This window comes from Capricornis sumatraensis, chromosome 11 (genome assembly GCF_032405125.1).
Source record: "Capricornis sumatraensis isolate serow.1 chromosome 11, serow.2, whole genome shotgun sequence".
NCBI lineage: Eukaryota > Metazoa > Chordata > Mammalia > Artiodactyla > Bovidae > Capricornis > Capricornis sumatraensis.
In genome coordinates, this window is record NC_091079.1 from 86,249,734 (window position 1) to 86,272,142 (window position 22,409).

The window sequence follows — 22,409 nt, forward strand, 5'->3', positions numbered from 1 at the left end:
TCTCCTTTCTCATCTATCTGTCACAGAGCCATGAGAATGTTTTCTGAAAAATGTTTATCCAAAAATTTCCCTATTTATAAGTTCACAGCAGTTCCCACCAGTTATAAATCTGATCTGGCCCTATCTTAGGTTTTCACCATTATTTAGACATCATCTTCTGTCATTTATATGCACCTTTCATAAGTGTCCTACATATTACCTTGTCATATATAAGGGTGAAATAAAAACTTATGATCACCAACAAAATTTACTTCTCAAGGTCTTCTTGGAAGAATTCATATGGAGGATGGTCACAAATCTGATAATTCTTGGGCTCATTGGCAACTAACAAGGATTAAATATAATTTAAATAAGTTTTGAAAGTGAAAGTGAAGTCGCTCAGTCACGTCCAACTCTTTGCGACCCCATGGCCTGTAGCCTACCAGGCTTCTTGGTCCATGGGATTTTCCAGGCAAGAATACTGGAATGGGTTACCATTTCCTTCTCCAGGAGATCTTCCCGACAGGGATTGAACCCAGGTCTCCAGCATTGGAGGCAGACGCTGAGCCACAGAGGAGACGGCACAGAGGGCTTCCCTGGTGGCTCAGACAGTAAAGCGTCTGCCTACAATGTGGGAGACCCGGGTTCGATTCCTGGGTCGGGAAGATCCCCTGAAGAAGGAAATAGCAATCCACTCCAGCACTCTTGCCTGGAAAATCTCATGGACGGAGGAGCCTGATAGGCTACAGTCCATGGGATCGCAAAGAGTCGGACACAACTGAACGACTTCACTTTCACTTTCACTTTCAAACAAGTTTTGACAGTTTACCCTCAACTTTCTTTGAAAACACTAGGTGGATGTCATCTGGTCCCAGAGGTTTGTTTATCACCCACTTTGTCAATCAGGCATTGAGGCTCCAATGTATTTACCAGTAGTATATCTAAAACATCTAAGCCATCTATTTCTAAAGAAGAAAAATCTTAATGTTTCCTCAGAAAAATGTTTCAATTTGATGATATAAAATTCTAAAACTTCTTGGAAAGTGTACATGCAAGTTTTTTTCAGACAAAGAAAATCAAGAATGTGAGGAGTCCCACAAGCCTTGGCCTATTGAGTGACCCTGGAGAAATCAAAGTACCTTCCGCTAATCGATATCCCTGATGTGTTTTCCCAATAGCCGTCAAAATGACACTGATTCTGAGGAAGCCATTTTCAACGTGAAAATGAAAGTGTCAGTTACTCAGTCATGTCCAACTCTTTGAGACTCCATGGACTATAGCCCACCAGGCTCCTCTGTCCATCGAAATCTCCAGGCAAGAATACTGGGTAGCCATTCCCTTCTCCAGAGGATCTTCCCGGCCTAGGGATTCACCCTGGGTTTCCTGCATTGCAGGTGGATTCTTTACCATCTAAGCCACCAGGGAAGCCTTTCAATGTGAAACACATCACAGATTTTCCCTCTACTGCTGTAAGAGTACAAAACATGTGCTCACCAACTTGCTTCAAGTGACTATAATTCTAAGAACACAATGAGGCTGTCAAAGAGGACCATTACAGACTAAGAAAAAGATAGACGTTCCAGTTGTATCGAAAGCAATAACCTTAGGGAGCTGCAAAGACATCAGCCTTGGACCACCCTGTTCGTGAGGCAATGAACCAGAAACTAGGAAGTAGGAAACAAAAAGAGACGAAATAAAAAGACACAGTCCAAAGCAAAAAATAAAAAGAAAGAAAGCAAGAAATAAAGAGAATAATAAGAGAGAAGGGCAGCGATGGTTAGTACAGAGAGGCACAGAGAAAGAAACAATGAAGAGAGAGACGGAGTACAAACAACAGGGATACAAAGAGAAAGAGAAATAAAGATTCACGACTGTTGAGAAGAAACACCTAAATTTCCTAGTGCTTCATGATGTAATTCAATACTAACTGTAGTCTTTTGATTATTGAACACGTTTCTTGGGTTCATCCATAACACCAATTATCAAAAACCTATAGTTATTAACCAATGATACCGTCCATTAGTAAAAGGGAGTTAGAGATTTGTTAAAGGAAAGGACAGGAGGAAATGTGAGCTGGAAAAGGGTGTTTTTTAGAAAGGATACCTGGGTATCATCAACCTACATTAGTTCATCATCAAGTCTCTAGGGAACACCATCCATACATTCAGATTTTAAAAGAAACCTTCTTCCTAGAAGATTTTCCAAAAAAATTAAACTAATATGACCTAAGGGTCTGACTATGCTAAAGGCTACACAAAGCAAATGTAAAAGAAGACATCATCCCTGCTTTCAGAAGTTTTGAAAGTTAAAAGATAAAAATGACAAATATTGTATATTATATCCAAACTAAAAACATATAAGTAAAAAGTGAAGATTTTACATTGTGTAAACATAAATCTAAGTGATTGCCATAAGATTATGGATGAAGAGGTAACTAGATAATGTTTAAAAAGTAAAAGAGAAATGGTTTCCTTTCCTCTTGGAGAAAATGACAAATTACCCAGATGTCTACCTTAACCTCATGGCTCATGGACAGCCAGGTGGATCAAAGTGCTGGGCTAATTATACTCCTTAGTTTATAGTATACCATCCTCATTGGCCTCTTCAAGGCAAATGTCTTATTTGCTTGTTTTTAATTTATTTATTCTATTTCCCAACCTGGTAAAGAGACTGAGAACCCCCAGGGAATTTTACTTTGGAGGCCAGTGGGATTTGATTACAGAACTTCCACAGGACTGGGGAAACAGACTCTTGGAGGGCACAAACAAAACCGCATGTGCACCAGGACCCAGGAGAAAGGAACCGTGTCCACACGAGAGAGACTTGCCTGGGAGTGTCCAGGAGTCTCTGACGGAGGCATGGGTTGACAGTGGCCTGCTGTGGGGTCAGGGGCACTGAATACAACAGCACGTGCACAAGTCCCTTTAATGGAGGTCACCATTATCCTCATTACCCCTACTATAATTTGGCCTCAGGCCAAACAACAGGAAGGGAACACAGCCCCACCAGTCAACAGAAAATTGGAATAAAGATTTACTGAGCATGGCCCCACACATCCATCACAGAAAAGACAAGAAAGAAAACCATAATCACAGAAAACTAAGCAAACTGATCACATGGACCACAGCCTAACTCAATGAAACTATGAGCCATGCCCTGTAGGGCCACCCAAGACGGATGGCTCATAGCGGAGCGTTCTAACAAAACGAAGTCCACTGGAGAAGGGAATGGCAAACCACTTCAATATTCTTGCTTTGAGAACTCCATGAACAGTATGAAAAGGCAAAAAGTAATTGCACCCAAGTACTTCATTTTGGACTCTTTTGTTGACTATGAGGATTACTCCATTTCTTCTAAGGGATTCTTGCCCACAGTAGTAGATATAATGGCCATCTGAATTAAATTCACTGATTCCAGTCCATTTTAGTTCACCGATTCCTAAAATGTCAATGTTCACTCTTGCCATCTCCTGTTTGACCAATTCCAATTTACCTTGATTCATGGACCTAACATTCCAGGTTTCTATGCAATATTGTTCTTTACAGGATCAGACTTTACTTCCATCACCAGTCACATTCACAGCTGGGTGTTGTTTTCACTTTGGTTTCATCTCTTCATTCTTTTTGGAGTTATTTCTGGTTCTAAATTAGGAAAGGAGTACATCAAGAATGTATATTGTCACCCTGCTTATTTAACTTATATGCAGAGTACATCATGTGAAATGCAGGACTGGATGAAGCACAAGCTGGAATCAAGATTGCCAGGAGAAATATCAATAACCTCAGATATGCAGATGACACCACCCTTATGGCAGAAAGTGAAGAGGAACTAAAGAGCCTCTTGATGAAAGTGAAAGAGGAGAGTGAAAAAGTTGGCTTAAACCTCAACATTCAGAAAACGAAGATCATGGCATCTGGTCCCATCACTTCATGGCAAATAGAAGGGGAAACAATGGAAACACTGAGAAACTTTATTTTCTTGGGCTCCAAAATCACTGCAGATGGTGACTGCAGTCGTGAAATTAAAAGATGCTTGCTCCTTGGAAGGAAAGCTATGACTAACCTGATGCTAAGTCGCTTCAGTCCTGTCCGACTCTGTGTGACCCCATAGATGGCAGCCCACCAGGCTCCCCCGTCCCTGGGATTCTCCACGCAAGAACACTGGAGTGGGTTGCCATTTCCTTCTCCAATGCATGAAAGTGAAAAGTGAAAGTGAAGTTGCTCAGTCGTGTCCAACTCTCAGTGACCCCATGGACTGCAGCCCACCAGGCTCCTCCATCCATGGGATTTTCCAGGCAAGAGTACTGGAGTGGGGTGCCATTGCCTTCTCCGGTGACTAACCTAGACAGCATATTAAAAAGCAGAGACGTTACTTTGCCGACAAAGGTCCATCTAGTCAAAGCTATGGCTTTTCAAGTGATCATGTATGGATGTGAGAGATGGACCAGAAAAACAGTTGAGTGCCAAAGAATTGATGCTTCTGAACTGTGGTGTTGGCAAAGATTCTTGAGAGTCCCTTGGACTGCAAGGAGATCCAACCAGTCAATCCTTAAGGAAATTAGTCCTGAATATTCATTGGAAGGACTGATACTGAAGCTGAAATTCCAACACTTTGCCACGATGCAAAGAACTGACTCATTGGAAAAGACCCTGATGCTGGGAAAGATTGAAGGCAGCAGGAGAAGGGGACGATAAAGGATGAGATGGTTGGATGGCATCACTGACTCAATAGACATTAGTTTCAGCAAGGTCTGGGAGATGGTGATGGACAGGGAAGCATGGCGTGCTGCAGTCCATGGGATCGCAAAAGTCAGACACAAGTTAGTGACTGAACTGAACTGAACCAATTCTATTTTACCCCCATTCTTCATTCCTAATTCTAACCCATGTCCTGGGTAGGTAACTATTCTAAAGATATTTTTTGCATATATGTCTTCTTATAAAATGTGAACTATAATTCTGCATACATGAAAAACTATATTTTATGTATGCAACTATATTAGGTATGCCATTCTATTTTTTATTTTTTTACACAGCTTTATACATGTAAGATATAACAGTATAATACATCTATGTTGAGATATATATATATATATATAAACTATATATATATATATACATAAACTATATATATACAGTTCAGTTTGTTGCTTCCAACTTCTGTATAGCATACCCTGGGGGACATCTACCATACTTCACGTGTCTACTCTCCCAGTGATGGACCTCCAGATGAGCCTTACCCCCAGAAATAAGGCTACAATAATCATCCTGCATTCATCCCCTTAGGTAGTACATATGTGTACCTGTGTGAAAATGTCTTTGAGAAATATACTAAGGAAGTGAATTACTTGCTCACTGGGTATGAAAATATATTTAAGTGGACTAAATATTACCAGTTTGCTCTCCAGAATGGTGGCACCATGCTTCATGCCCACCAGTCAATATATAAGGGTTCCTATGTCACCAAGGCACTACCAATACATTTTTACATCTCAGCTGTAAAATTATTTCATTATTTTTAAAACTTGCATTGCTCTGATTACTAATAAGTTAAGATCTCTTAATAGACTTGTCAACTTTCAGGTTTCCACTTCTTTAAACTGTTTATTCAGAGCCTTAGTCCATTTTTCTAACAGGGTTACTGCCTTTTTCTTGTTGATTTCTAGTAGTTCATAGCCTACATGTAATCTAATAACAATTTTAGACAGTGTTAATATCTTCTCCCATTTCTCCACCTGCCTAACAGCTTTGTTCATGGTATCTTTCATTGAATAGTAATTTTTAATTCTGATGCTATCAAATTCAGGGATGTTTTCATCTTGTGGTTTGTGCTTTTTAAGTTATGTTTGTGTGAGAGTGTTAAGGCACATAGGAGACAGATACAGTGTCCCTATTCTTGAGGAAACAACCAAGAGGAAAACAGATACACCTGCAAAGTGTTGGCAGAAAGATCCACCAAGAGGCAAGGTGAAGAGGGAAGGCCATTGAGAAGGTATGACTTGAGACATGACTGCCACATATTATATGCTGTGTTACTTGGACAAAGTGCTGAACCGCCCAGAGCCTGCAATGTGTAAAGAGTGAACAACACCTATCCCAAAAGACAACATAAGTTACAGAATGGGCCCGATGACTCATGTATAACAGATGCGCTCTCAATAAATGTGAGTTCCTTTACCCCCTTTCTTCTCATTCCCAATCCTGATGTGATGCTGAAGAACGAATTTGCAACTTGGGACACTTTAGAATCAGATCCTTCAGCTGACCCCACACCTCCAAATTCCAAGTACCATCGGTAGACATAGGCTCCTGAGAGCACTTCTGCCCATACTGCATTAGGTATCAGACAAAGGTTAAGTCCTGACAAAACAAACAAACAAACAAATTTAAAAAAAAAAAAACAGTGAAAATGCTCTTTTCCTGATGATGCCAAAGGAAGAAAAGTGGACAGGTGCAAATAACTAATTATCTGATTTTAAGTTCTTGGTTATAAATCAGTTAGCACCTCACTAAGAAATGGATCAAATGTAGAAGGCTTTCATTTGATGGATGTGCTGGGAGTATGCAGGAGGGCTATTTTAAATTCCCATAAGATTAATATGGTGAGAATTTGGTATAAGATTATGCTGTAGCTTTCCAGGCTTTCTGATCAATGTTGCTAAAATTTTCAAAAAGAATCCACGGGTAAACAACCTCACCATGATTTGATTGGTGTTCATTTATTCTCCTCTTTCCTTTGTGCCTTTACCTCAGATGCAAAGCAAACTTTAAATATCTTTTTAAAATCTGTAATATTTATCACAATCTACTCATCAAATCAATATCTAGTTAATATGCATTAGTATTACATTACTAGGTGTAGTGCTGAAGGAGATACAAAGATAATGAAGATGTGCATTTCCCTGGAGTAGGTCACAATTTCTCAAGAGATAACCATGTAAACAACTAATTATCAGTTCAGTTCAGTTCAGTCGCTCAGTCATGTCTGACTCTTTGGACCCCATGAATTGCAGCACGCCAGGCCTCCCTGTCCATCACCAACTCCCGGAGTTCACTCAGACTCACGTCCATCAAGTTGGTGATGCCATCCAGCCATCTCATCCTCTGTCGACCCCTTCTCCTCCTGCCCCCAATCCCTCCCAGCATCAGAGTCTTTTCCAATGAGTCAACTCTTTGCATGAGGTGGCCAAAGTACTGGAGTTTCAGCTTCAGCATCAGTCCTTCCAAAGAAATCCCAAGGCTGATCTCCTTCAGAATGGACAGGTTGGATCTCCTTGCAGTCCAAGGGACTCTCAAGAGGCTTCTCCAACACCACAGTTCAAAAGCATCAATTCTTTGGTGCTCAGCCTTCTTCACAGTCCAACTCTCACATCCATACATGACCACAGGAAAAACCATAGCCTTGACTAGACGGATCTTAGTCGGCGAAGTAATGTCTCTGCTTTTGAATATGCTATCTAGGTTGGTCATAACTTTTCTTTCAAGGAGTAAGCGTCTTTTAATTTCATGGCTGCAATCACCATCTGCAGTGATTCTGGAGTCCAAAAAAATAAAGTCTGACATTGTTTCCACTGTTTCCCCAACTATTTCCCATGAAGTGATGGGACCAGATGCCATGATCTTCATTTTCTGAATGTTGAGCTTTAAGCCAACTTTTTCACTCTCCTCTTTCACTTTCATCAATAGGCTTTTTAATTCCTCTTCGCTTTCTGCCATAAGGGTGGTGTCATCTGCATATCTGAGGTTCTTGATATTTCTCCCGGCAATCTTGATTCCAGCTTGTGTTTCTTCCAGTCCAGCGTTTCTCATGATGTACTCTGCATAGAAGTTAAATAAGCAGGGTGACAATATATAGCCTTGATGTACTCCTTTTCCTATTTGGAACCAGTCTATAGTAAACTGTGATCACTGTATAATACAGGCAAACAATGTGCTATGAGAATGAAGATGAAAGAACAATTACATTTATTTAGGTTTGGGTTCAAGAAAGACTTAGAGAAGAGAGCCACCTTAAATGAGTCTTTAAAATGGGTAGGAATTCTCTAAACAGAGAAGGGTTGGATTGGGTTAGGATTAGGGTCGGTTTAGCAGAGATCCAGGCAGCAGCTTTTAAATCAAGGAGGAATGAATATGTCCAGGCAAGAGCAGTTAGGATCATGTGGCTGAAGCACAAGGTGGATGGCTTGGGAGAAACTAGACACAAGCCTAGAAACACAGCCTAGGGTCACTTTTTAAAAGGTCATAAGGATCTAAACTATACTGAGAAAATTGAAAAGCATTTAGGTAAGGGAGTGACACAATGAGATCTCTATTTCACAAAGACAACTGAATCAGCAGTATGGAAACTGATTAAAATGAGACTGGAGTCAGGAAAATCAGTTAGGAAGTGATTATAACACTGTAGGCAGGAGAACCCTGAGAATAGAAAAGTGGAGTCATGTGACATTTCAGTCTTGGTGACCAACTGAATGCTGGAGTGAGATAAATGGAAAGATTCATTCAACAAATATTTCTCAAAACTTTTCTGTATATGAGTTACTATGTTAAGAGCTAAGACAGAGTTTATCAATTTTGGCACTACTGGCACTTTAGAATGGATGATTATTTGATGTGGGGTAAAGGGACGCTTGTTCTGTACACTGTGAGATGTTTAGCAGTATTCCTGACCTCTACCCATTAAAGGCACTGCCTCTCATCAAAAATGTGTCCAGACGTTGCCAAATTTCCCCTAAGGAGCAAAATTATCCCCAGTCAAGAACCACTAGAACTGGGATCTCTAATCCTAAGAGGCTTATTACATGTAGAGAAATGCTGATGACATACACAAGTATAGGGTACAAAAAAAGGAGAAAAGAGGAAGTTGTCAATACTTCTTTGGGGATGAGTAAGCACAGAAAAAATCTCCATAGAAGAGGAGACATTAAAGCTGAATCCTTAAATAAGGGCATTCCTGGCATGGAAAAACAGACTGGTTCCAAATAGGAAAAGGAGTACGTCAAGGTTGTTTATTGTCACCCTGCTTATTTAACTTCTATGCAGAGTACATCATGAGAAATGCTGGGCTGGATGAAGCACAAGCTGGAATCAAGACTGCCGGGACAAATATCAAGAACCTCAGATATGCAGATGACATCACCCTTATGGCAGAAAGTGAAGAGGAACTAAAAAGTCTCTTGATGAAAGTGAAAGAGGAGAGTGAAAAAGTTGGCTTAAAGCTCAACATTCAGAAAATGAAGATCATGGCATCTGGTCCCATCACTTCATGGCAAATAGATGGGGAAACAGTGGAAATAGTGGCTGACTTTATTTTGGGGGGCTCCAAAATCACTGCAGATGGTGACTGCAGCCATGAAATTAAAGACGCTTGCTCCTTGGAAGAAAAGTTATGACCAACCTAGATAGCATATTCAAAAGCAGAGACATTACTTTGCCAACAAAGGTCCATCTAGTCAAGCCTATGGTTTTTCCAGTAGCCATGTATGGATATGAGAGTTGGACTATAAAGAAGGCTGAGCACCAAAGAATTGATGCTTTTGGAATACGGTGTTGGAAAAGAGTCCCTTGGACTGCAAGGAGATCCAACCAGTCTGTCTAAAGGAAATCAGTCCTGAATATTCATTGGAAGGCCTGATGCTGAAGCTGAAACTCCAATACTTTGGCCACCTGCTGCAAAGAACTGACTCATTTGAAAAGACCTTGATGCTGGGACAGACTGAAGGTGGGAGGAGAAGGGGACAACAGAGGATGAGATGGTTGGATGGCATCACCGACTTGATGGACATGAGTTTGAGTAAACTCTGGGAGTTAGTGATGGACAGGGAGGCCTGGCGTGCTGCAGTTCATGGGGTCACAAAGAGTTGGACACGACTGAGTGACTGAACTGAACTGAACTGGCAGGTGACAAAAACATGAAAGTAAGATACCATATCTGATATTAGCAAAATTTTGAGGCTCTGAGTCTGAGCACCTGGGTGGTTGGTAATGATATTAATGAAGATGAGAAACACTGGAGAGACAGGATGCTCAATTTGTGGGTTTGCAAGACAACCAGTAGTTCTCAGAAATCCAAGTAGAAAATCTTCCTCCAGTTTTCCACAGATAGCTCACAGTCTTAATCCAGACACACAAATTAATAAATGCTATAATACTCAAGTCTAGAGATGGAAAGCTTAAAAACATTAGCTCCAGTTATATATGGAATCTGCTCCATAGCATGTGCCTAGAATACTTCTCTTTTAATATTCTGATCATCTTCACCCATCCCTTCTGGATTCTCAGAAAAAGAAAAAAAAAAACAGCCTTTCTAATCTAGAAAGATGTTATAGACTTATATGTCAGCCATTTTTCATTTTATAAGTGACAAAATTAAGGCCATAGAGATTAAATGACTGGGCCAAGGTCACACAGCTAGGTGGCTAAACCAAGGATACAGCATGGGCTTCCAGGGAGATGAGCTCTGCACCATAATACCTGTACCTAGAGGTCCTTTTATGCAGACCTTACCCTATCTCCTCTGGGAATTTTCCCACACCTGATCTAGCCTAACTCTCCAGTCTTCTCAGAGCTTAAAATAGATCAGTTGCTAGACAATTGTTTATGTACCTTGAGCTCCATGGAAGAGGGCATGGGGTGAAAGTGAGTCTTAGAACACCACAGTAGACTCCAATGAGTAAAATTCACTTCCCCTTGGGTTTTTAAGGCCCCAGCAGTAATCAGTAACTTGGCTTAGTTTTCCCAGTCAGAGAGCCAGAGAAAAGCAGGCCCAGCTAAAATACAAGAAATGAGTATAGAAAAGAAAGAGAAATGAGAAGAAATATCCAAAATAAGGTACAGACACTGGTATCATCATAGTACAGGTACCAGCAACTCTTGAGACAGATCAGCTTCAGTCAAATGGATAAAAAAGGAAATCTTAGAAGTGAAAATAACATTAAGTTATTTGTATGTGAGGCAATATAGTCTAATGACTAAAAGCACAAACTGCGGAATTTGACACTTGTTCATGCCTGAACTTGGCCTCTCACTAGTTGTGTAACCCTGGGCAGACTGTCCAATCTTTTGTAGTCTGTTTTTCCCATTTGTTCAAAACAAAACAAACAAAAACCTGTAGACCTATAAAGACCGTTAAGAGAGTTAAAGAGAAAATATATACGTATACACACACACACACACACACACACACACACACTGGTATAGATGAGCGATAACAGAAGGCAATTAAGCAAACTCCTAGTTGACAATATAGAACCCGAGTGGAGGGTTCTCTAAAGCCTTAGAGGACTCTACCAATTATTCATACAGCCTCAGAGAGATCACAACTAGCCATCCCAGTGGTATATCCAGAATGTTGGAGTGAGAAACTTGGCAGCTCTTCTTCCCTATGAAACATTTAACTGGGAAAAAATATTTTTAAAAAATCACTTAAAGTCTCTCAACATTGTCCTAAGGGCATATAGCAAATAGAAAAACGCTCATTCAAGAAAATACACTATTAATAAATCTAAGTTAGAATTATGAGTCTGTAGCTTTTGGCAATGACCTGCTTCCTTCTCACATCCCCAGTTCCATGTTATAGAAACTGTATTCTGGTCACTTCACCCCATTTCTCTACCCAGCCTCTACCTGTCTGGTAGAAACACTATGCCAATGATATTAATGGTGGAAACAGCCATGAGAAGACTGGAACCTGACCACAGCTATCTTAGCTTGCTCATAGGAAGAGGTCCCATGGTGGGACAGGCAAGCTGAAAAGACCAGTAGCTACCACCCCTCCCTTCTAGCACCTCCCAGGGATGTCACTCTAGGGAAGCAGGCCACAATCTCTGTGCTGAGATCCTGGGAACTCCCAGGGAAGAGGTAAGCCAAGTGGATGAAGTTCTTAATCAGGGATGAGGTTCTTAATCAGGATGGTGATTTTATTTGGAACAGAAAACAGACAATTCCATACCTGAGGATGCTGTTGCAAATGATGGAGAGCTTGGGAGATACTGATACTTCATGATACTGAGAGTTTCATGATACTGCTAGCAACAAGCCAAATGGAAGAACAATCAGAACTTCACAGCAACAACAACAACAACAACAACAAAAAAAAAAACCAGGAGAAACAACAACCAAGAAAAGCCCTCCCTGGATCACAATAAACCCTGGGCTTGGGAAGGCTATATGCACATGTTCCTACTTAGAAACAATTGAAACTGGACATGGGTCAGATTGAAAACATTTTCCAAGCTGCACACAGATCCCTCAACAAAGGGCAGAGGCCCTACTGGCACAAGAGGCTTAAGTGCAACCTCTAACCAAATACTGGCTGTAAAATAAGCTATTCTGACACAGGGGAAAATATTATTAAACTGGGCTTAATATTAAAATCATACACATCCTTGCAAGCTGGAACACTATGTACATGTCCAAGGCTGTGACCTCTCAAGACTGATTGGAGAAGAGATGTTCAAGCTACTAGGCCCTGACTGAACCCGGGGCAAAAACATAAATTCTTTAGTTTTAATAACAGCCCTTAAACAACATAAACATCCAACAATAAGGGGTAAAAATATAACTGGCTAAGGGGACCTAACCACAACCTTTGACCAGTAAGTGGCTTGTATAAGACCTCAGGATGACACCTAGAGAGCCCGACTAAAGGAAAAATAAAAGCACTGTGAATAGGGACATCAGAATCTGTACACTATGGGAGAAAGAGACTTCACAAAGTTAGTAAAACTAACTCATTAAGCTAATAAAGGACAAAACAATAAAAACATCAATCTCCAGTGGGCAGTGGAGAAGGGACAAGAATCAGTATTCAGAATTGCTAAAATACATTATTTAAAATCAGTTTTAAACAACAACAAAAATAAACGGGACATGGAAAGAAATAGGCAAGTGTGACCAATACACACAAAAAAAAAGCAGGCAAGAGAAACTGCCTGGAGAGGGTTAGTTGTCACAGACATAGACTTTGAAGCAGCTATTATAAACATGCTCAAGGAACTAAAGGAAACTGTACTTAAAGAATTAAAGGAAGGTATGATGACAATGTTTCATCAAATGGAGAATACCAATCAAAAGACAGAAATGAGACAAAAGACCAAAAGGAAATTGTGGAGTTGAAAAGTAAAATAACTGAAAAGAAAAATTCAGTAGAGGGACTCAGTAGTATATTAAAGCTATCAGAAGAAAGAATGAATTTAGTGATAGATTGATACAGATTATGCAATCTGAAGAAAAGAGAGAGGGAGGGAAAGAGAAGAAGAAAATGGGCAGAGCCTCAGAGAAGTACGGGACATCATTAAGCGCATCAACATACTCATAACCGAAGTACCAGAAGGAGAAAAGAGCAAAAAGAGGGTAGAAAATATATGTATAGGAAAAAAAAGTTGAAAATTTTCCAAATTGATGAAAGATATTAATCTATAAATGAAGTTCAACAACCTCTAATCAAGATAAAAGGAAAGAGATTCCCACCTAGATACATCAAAATCAAAACACTGAAAACTGGTAACAAAGATAAAAATCTTGAAATCAGTAACAGCAAAATGACTTGTCACATAGAAGCATACCTCATTTTACTGTCCTTCTCGGTTACTGTGTTTTTCTTTTTAACAAATTGAAAGTTTATGGCAATCCTGTGTTGAGCAAGTCCATTGGTGCCATTTTCCAAACAGCATTATTTTTTAATTAAGCATGTACATTTTTTAGACATACTGATATTACCCGCTTAATGGACTATAGTATAGTATAAATGTATCTTTTATATGTACTAGGAAACAAACAAAAAAAATCATGTGACTCACTTTCTTGCAATATTCACTTTATTGCAGAGGTCCGGAACCAAACCACAATATCTCCAAGGTATGTCTGTACAAGGGAATTCCAGTAATGTGAACAGCTAACTTCTCATCAGATACAATGAGGCCAGAGAACAATGAAATGACAAATTCAAAGTGTCAGAAGTAATAAAAAAAAAACGAATCAGGAATCTGATGAGAGTAAATATATACACCACCATATATAAAATAGAAAAACAGATAGCCAGTGAAAATTAGCTGTATGAATCAGGGAGCTCAAACTGGTACTCTGAGATGATCTAGAGGGGAGGGATGGGGTGGTAGGTGGAAGAGAGGGGACATATGTATATCTATGGCTGATTCATGTTGATGTACAGCAGAAACCAATACAATATTGTAAAGTAATTATCTTTCAATTAAAAATAAATTAAAAAAAGAATCCTATGAATTTGCAGGGCAGGAATAGAGACACGGACCTAGAGAACATACTTTGGACACAGCAGGGTAATGAGCTGTTGTTCAGTCGCTCAGTCATGTCCGACTCTTTGAGACCCCATGGACTGCAGCACACCAGGCTTTCTACACCATAACCAACTGGGATTTATCCCAGGAATGTAAGGTTGGTTTAACATCTGAAAATCAATAAATGAAATGTATCCAATTCAATGGAGAAAAAATAGTCTTTTCAACAGGTAATGCTAAGACAAATGAATAACCACAGCAAAAGAACAAAGTTGGACTCCTACCTCACATCTAAAATTAACTCACAAACCTAAATGCAAGAGCAAAAGTTATAGAACTCTTAGAAGAATGAATAAAACTAAGAATAAAACAGGAATAAATCTTTGTGACCTGGTTTAGGCAATGGTTTTTTATATATAACAGTAAAAGTACAATCAACAGAAAACAATTAGAGACATTGTAGTAATTCAGAATTAAAGACATTTCTGCAGGAAATACAACCATCAAGAAAGTTTAAAAAAACACACACAAAAAAACAATCCATAGAATGGGGAAGAACATTAGTAAATCACACTGATAAGAGACTTGCATCTAGAATACATGAAGAGCTTATGCAATTCAATAATAAAAATTCAACTAGCACAATTAAAAACTGGGCAAAATGATACCCCTGGTGGTCCAGTGGTTGAGAATCCACCTGCCAATGCAGGGGACACAGGTTCAATCCCTGATCCAGGAAGATTCCACATGCCAAAAAGCAACTAAGCCCATGGCCACAAGTGCTGAGCCCACATGCCTAGAGCCCATGCTCTGTAATAAGAGAAGCCACTGCAATGAGATGCCCAGGCACTGCAGCCAGAGAGGAGTTCCCACTCGCTGCAACTAAAGAAAGCCCACACACAGTGGCAAAAACCCAGAACAGTCAATAATAAATAAGTAACTTAAAAAAAAAAACTGGACAAAGGCTTCAAATATATATTTCTCTGAAAAATACACACAAATGGCAGACAAGAACATGGAAAGGAGCTCAAAATCATTAGCCATTAGAGAAGTGCAAATGGAAACCACAATGAATATCACTTCATACCCACTAGAACAGCTGTAACCAAAAAGACAGAAAACAAGTTCTGACACATAGGTATAAAAATTAGAACACATGAGTGAAAATGAAAATGAAAAATGGTGTGGTCAATTTGGAAAACAGCTTGGCAATTCCTCTGAAAGTTAAACAAAGAGTTATCATATACACAAGGAATTTCACTCTTTGGTATATACTCAAGAGAAATAAAGTACATACAAAAAACTTACATATGAATGTTTATAGCATTATTCTTAATAGCTGAAAGGTGGGGAAAAAATGTTCATCAGTTGATCTATGGATAAATAAAATATGGTATATCTATAAAATGGAAAATTTTTCAACAATAAAAATGAATCAAGTATTGATACATGCTACAACGTGGATGAATCTGAAATACATGCTATGTGAAAAAATTCAGTCACTAAAGAAAATACTAGTGTATTATTTCTTTCATCTGAATTATCCAGAAAAGGCAAATCCATAAAGACAGGAAATAAATTAGTGGTTGCCTGGGGCTTAGGATGGTGGTAGGAAAGGGATGAAGCATGACTGCTGATGAGTATAAAGTTTCCTCAGGGGGTGATGAAATGTTCTTCAGTTAAGATTGTGCTAGTTCTGTGAATATATTGAAAACTACTAAAGTGTAAATGGGTGAGTAATTATGATATGGGAATTATATTTCAATAAAGATTTTTTTTTTTGCTATGCCCAGTGGCATGCAGGACCTTAACTCCCCATCCAGGGATCAAACCTGTGCTCTCTGCAGTAGAAATGGAGGGGTCTTAACCACTGGACGGACCACCAGGGAAGTCCTGATATCTTAATGAAGATGGTTTTGTTTTTTTTTTAATTTATTTTATTTATTTATTTTCACTGGAGGCTAATTACTTTACAATATTGTATTGGTTTTGCCATACATCAACATGAATCTGCCACGGGTGTACACGTGTTCCCCATCCTGAAGCCCCCTCCCACCTCCCTCCCCATACCATCCCTCTGGGTCAGCCCAGTGCACCAGCCCCAAGCATCCTGTATCGTACATCAAACCTAGACTGGTGATTCATTTCACATATGATATTATACATGTTTCAATGCCATTCTCCCAAATCATCCCACTCTCACCCTCTCCCACAGAGTCCGAAAGACTGTTCTATACATCTGTATCTCTTTTGCTGTCTCACATACAGGGTTATCATTACCATGAAGATGCTTTTTAACAGCTGACCATCTGCTTCTCTACTGGATGTTTCTCTTGGCATTAGAGAAGGTCAAAGGTTTTTATAAAGTTTTTAGAAAAGCTCAACTTTTTTTTTTAATCACCTACAGTTAATCCTTGAACAACACAGGTTTTAACTGCACAGGTCCACTTACACATAGATTTTTTTTCAATAGCAAACACAACAGTACTACATGATCTGTAGCTGGTTGAATATGCAGATGCAGAAACTCATGGATACAGAAGAACCAAACCATATATGGAGGGATGACTGTAAGTTCTGTGCAGATTCTTAACTGTGTGGAGGGTTGGTGCGCCAACTCTACTATAGTTACTTTGCCATAGGAAAACAGTCCATGAATACATGCATAGTCCATGAAGAGTCCATTACTGATCAGTGGCTCACTGTTGACTACTTATACATTCCTGCTCTAAGCGTTTATATTGTCTGATGAAGCTGAGCCAGAGTGCTGTTGAGTAAAGACGGAACACCATCCTAACAACTCTTCACATTAGAGGCCTTGGGTTCTGTTAAAATAATTACTCCAAATCAATTCAGTGTGCAAGGCTCTATCCTCTATTTCATTAATTCTAAGAAGTTCTGTTCATTGAGGCCACTTGAAAGAAATCACAGCTTTTGTGACCTATTTATCGCATTCTCTACAAAATGATACTAATGTTATACTAGATAGAAATTATTAAGTGATTCAGTTCATAAGTATCATGGACCAATAGTAGATGCTTCATTTTAAAAAGTGACGCTTTCAGAAAAGGGCCGGGGAGAAGGGGAAGGGGGACAAAGAGTATGAGTACAGAACTCGTGAAGCCAATGAAATGGAAAATGATTCTTTCTTTCTATCACCCAATTATACTGTGAACCATGCACTCTATAATCAGTTATGTCACATGGCAGTAGTTTTATAATGAACACCGCAAATTGACTTGAAAAAGCAAATCATACCTTCTGGGGGCGTTCCAATGCTGCTGCCAAGACCCAAAATAGCCATCTTGTGAATCCTCGGCTCCAGCATCACAGCAGACTCCTCTCCCCTCTCCCAGTGGGGTATTTTGACAGGCTCCAGGTGGACGTTCTCCAGCCCATCTCCCTTCAGGTTTTGCTGCATTATCTCGATGGCTTTTTCTAGGTTCTTGGAGCCACTTAGTCTGGGCCCAACAGTATCAACCAGAAGTGCCAGTCGCTCATAGGATCTGTTCTGGGCTTTACCATAAACACTAAGGTTGATGATTGATTTAGCAACATCTCCATAGCGGGCGATTTCTTCTTTGACTTCTTGTAAAGTCCTCTGAGAGGGGCCATTCCCATATATAGCTTTCCCAGAGGCCAGGGGTAAAAGGTGAACAACACCAAATAATATGAAGAGAAGGAACTCCATTGTTTTTCCAGTCAGTTTTCTTCCTAAAATCATCTGTGTGAGGAAGAAATGCGTGTTAGGAGAAAAGAATCTCACAACTACCTGCCCATAACCCAGGGACTGCTTTTCAAATAGGATTCCCCTTCCCTTCTCAACCGATACCCAGTTTCCATCAAATTCATAACTCCCAGGAATGAAGGAAAGATACAGCAGTTGTCCTTATTGATAGCATAGCATTTATTAAAGCCACAAAATCACATGTTACCTAGAAATCAGTTTAAAATCTGCCAAAAGATTATAATAAGAAGATACCTAGGAAAGAGAGGAAGAAATAGTGCTAACAGTGATAGGAATGTGCTGTGCTGTGCTCAATCATGTCTGACTCTTTGTGACCCCATGAACTGCTGCTTGGCAGGCTCCTCTGTCCATGGGATTCTCCAGGCAAGAATACTGGAGTAGGTTGCCATGCCCTCCTCCAGGGGATCTTCCCCACCCAGGCCTCCTGCATCACAGGCAGATTCTGTACCGACGAGCCACCAGGGAAGCCAAGTGACAGGGCGAGGGCAGTGTTATCTGCTACCCCTTTTTCTGAACAGTGGTAGTGCTCAGTTGTGCCCTACTCTTTGCAGCCCCATGGACTATAGCCCCCCACCCTCCCCGCCAGCCCCAGGCCCCTCTGTCTATGGGATTGAAGTGGGTTGCCATTCGCTTGTCCAGGAGATCTTTCCGACCTCTGTCTATGGGATTGGAGTGGGTTGCCATTCGCTTCTCCAGGGGATCTTTCCGACAGGGCGAGGGCAATGTTGTCTGCTACCCCTTTTTTCTGAACAGTGGTAGTGCTCAGTTGTGCCCAACTCTTTGCAACCCCATGGACTGTAGCCGCCCCCCCACCAGGCTCCTCTGTCTATGGGATTGGAGTGGGTTCCCATTCACTTCTCCAGGGGATCTTTCCGACCCAGGGATCGAACCCACATCTCTTGCATCTTCTACATTGGCAGGCAGATTCTTTACCACTAGTGCCCCCTGGAAAGCCCTTCTTCTAAACAGAGTATGGTCCAAATCCACTTCAGAGTTCCCTCTACCTGAGAGGCCTATGGAACTCATCCTTTGAGGCCCTTTCACATGTTACCTTGTCTTGACCCTCTCCCTAACCCTATCCCCTCCACATCCTTTAATCCTCACAACCCTATGAGACAGTTTCTTATTATTACCTTCATATTAGAATTGAGGCTCCTGAGATAGTGAGAGATTAAGTAACTCTCCAAAGACACACAAAGGCTTTCTAGCTCTAGAGACCATAATGTAGACAGTGCTACTCAAAGTATGGTTTGTGGACCAATGTGAGTCCACAGCTGTTTTTCCACAAAATATAAATACAAAGATTAAGAATAAACATATTCAGGGCCTCCTTGGTGGTCCAGTGATTAAGGATCCACCTTGAAATGCAGGGGGCACGGGTTCTATCCCTGGTCGGGGAACATCCCACGTGCTGCGGGGGAACTGAGCCCATGTACCACGACTACTCCACAACTACTAAGCCCGTGCTCTAGAGCCACCGGCTGCAACTACTGAGCCTGCATGACGAAACTACTAAGGCCCAAGCACCCTTGACCCTGTGTTCCTCAACAAGAGAAGCCACTGCAATGAGAAGCCTGGGCACCACTAGAGAAAGTCAGAGAGCGGCAACAAAGACGGAGCACAATCGAAAAGAAACAGAGTAAACACATTAAGTGCTGTGCAGCACAGTAGCTAATAGTCTAATGTGCTTACAATTTAAATTAAATTAAATTAAATAATCAGCTTCTCAGTCACACTAGCTGCATTTCAAATGCTCAATACCCACATGTCACTAGTGGATATTGCATTGGGCAGCACAGCGAGAACATTCTATCATCATAGAAAGTTCCACTGAACAGCACTAGCTCAGAGTCCTTTATAGATAACTGACAGAACAATGGTATATTTGTCAAATCTAGTAACTAAAAATGGTACTTCCCTTTGTGTAACTCATTTTATTTTTCTAATTCACTATGATATTTTGCAAAAGTATCAGTCTGAAACAAATTCTAAATTTAGGAATCTGGTCCTTCATGACAGATAGTTTGAGAAGCACAGTCACAAGCTACTATAAGAATAAATTCCAGATTCATACAGACAGCATACAAGGCCTCTCAAAATACGGTTCCAACAACCACTTCAAGCTCATCTCTCCTCCTGCCCCTCTAGAGTGCACACATTTTCATTCTCATTCTCATTTCTTCTCTCTCCCTCTGTCTGTCTCTCACATGTACGTACACCCCTAAGCTTTGAGAAACTGAGCACCTGAACTGTGGCTAGACCACACTGCGATGTTTGTACATGTAAAACATATACCTGATTTGATCTTTAAAATCAACTACTTCATACTGAAGTATGAGAAAACAACATAAATATTTCATATATATTGGATTATTACTAATCTCACCTATCTCTTTTTTACTTTTTAATACGGCTATTAGAAATTTTTACTTTATATAACATTTATATTTATAATTAGCAATATTCTACCTACACTGAACTGTACCCTGTTCTTCAAATACCCAGGTCCTTTCACGACTCTGAGTCTCTACTTATGTTCATTCCCTTTTATTGCAAGGACCTTCTCTTCACCCTGCTCCCTTTCTGTCAAATGTCTATATTCACTCTTTAATGAGAATACATTAAAAATCACCTCTTCTATGGAGCCTTGCCAAACAATACCCCAGAGGTACATGCATCATTTCTGTGTGTCTGCCATAACTAACTCTGTGTGTGTGTGTGTGTGTGTGTTGCTCAGTCATGTCCAACCCTTTGCAACTCCATGGATAGCCTGCCAGGCTCCTGTGTCCATGGATTTCTCCAGTCTGGAATACTGGAGTAGGTTGCCATTCCCATCTTCAGTGAGTCTTCCCAACCCAGGGTTTGAATTTGGGATTCCTGCACTGCAGGCAGATTGTTTACCATCTGAGCGATCAGGGAAGCCCATAATTAACTGCATTATTAACTAATATATTTGTTTATAAATCTGTCTCTCCTGCTCTCAAAGTCAAGTAGGGTAAATTATTCATCATTTCATCATTATATCCATACATAGGCACTCAATACTTTTTATGAAGGAGTTAATAATCCTTTAATCTCCCTAGGTCTCAGCCTCCCTAGAGTACGAGAGTACTTGTCTTTGCCTCCTTCACAAAGAAGCTATAGGAATTAAAAACTTGATATCATATTTGAAATTATTTTGAAAAATTATAAAAACTATACATGGCTGCTGCTTGTCTTTCATTATAACTACAGTTGACCCCTGAACTACAATTGATCTGGTGTGAACTTCCCAGGTCCACAAATAGGCAGATTTTTTTCCAATAAATACTACAGTAGTACAAGGTCCAGGGTTGATTGAATCTGTGCATGCAGAACCATGAATCCAGAGGGCTGACTGTGGGACTTCAGGGTCCACCGTGGGTCCTGGAACCAATACCCCTCCTTGTTCAAGGGTCAACACATAAGTTTTTACATTTCTACAGGTACTATACTGATGCTTGTGTTAAAAGCAATTTATAAGAAAAGAAAAAAAAAGTTAATAAGTTATCTATTAATTAGCACTAACCACAAGTATCTACTTCTTATTAAAAAATTCTCTAAGCCTTCTGCAAACATTAATTAATGATTTCATAATACATGCCTAGTGATGGATTAGAATCATATTACAACAACACTGTAGAGATACCAGTTAACTTAGGGATCCCTACTCCATACCCTCCTTTTATAGAAAGTTAATCAAGGCCTCTGATGTAATTCCCAGGCAGCTGACAAGCCAGCAACTACAATCAACCAGGTAAGTGGTCCAACTAGCACATACTTCCTAAAGGATTAAGAATGGTTTTCTTATAGGAAGGGCCTCCCTGATAGCTCAGTTGGTAAAGAATCTGCCTGCATTGCAGGAGACCCTGGTTAGATTCCTGGGTCAGACGGTCTGCTGGGGAAGGGATGGGCTACCCATTCCAGTATTCTTGAGCTTCCCTTGTGGCTCAGCTGGTAAAGAATCCACCTGCAGTGCAGGAGACCTGGGTTTGATCCCTGGGTTGGGAAAATCTGCTGAAGAAAGGAAAGGCTACCCACTTCAGTATTCTGGCCTGGAGAATTCCACTGACTGTGTAGTCTGTGCAGTCACAGAGTCGGACAAGACTGAGTCACTTTCACTTTCTTATAGAAAATTATATGCATTAACATATAATAGAAATTCAGTGAAGGATACCTAAAGGCAGTCTGAGAAGCAAATACACATAATAAAATATATGTATATAGAGTAGCACCAGAACAAAGAGAAGAACAAAGGGGATCATGAAAAGCTACAGAAAAGATACAATATCTCAAGACAAGCTCAAGAAATGGCTGCCGCTGCTGCTGCTAAGTCGCTTCAGTCATGTCCGACTCTGTGCAACCCCATAGATGGCAGTCCACCAGGCTCCTCTGTCCCTGGGATTCTCCAGG

General features: G+C 40.3%; 1 protein-coding gene across 4 annotated transcripts in view; it reads right to left on the bottom strand.

Moving 5' to 3' along the window:
- Positions 1 to 22,409, bottom strand: part of CPQ (carboxypeptidase Q) — a 566,361-nt gene that overhangs the window by 417,478 nt on the left and 126,474 nt on the right. For all 4 annotated transcript variants that reach the window (XR_011145724.1, XM_068983905.1, XM_068983906.1 and 1 more), the window contains exon 2: positions 17,489 to 17,954. Coding sequence is in view for 3 of the 4 variants with exons in the window: in XM_068983905.1 (XP_068840006.1) it covers positions 17,489 to 17,954 (466 nt within the window). In the remaining variant the exon portion in view is untranslated. The remainder of the gene's footprint in view (positions 1 to 17,488; positions 17,955 to 22,409) is intronic.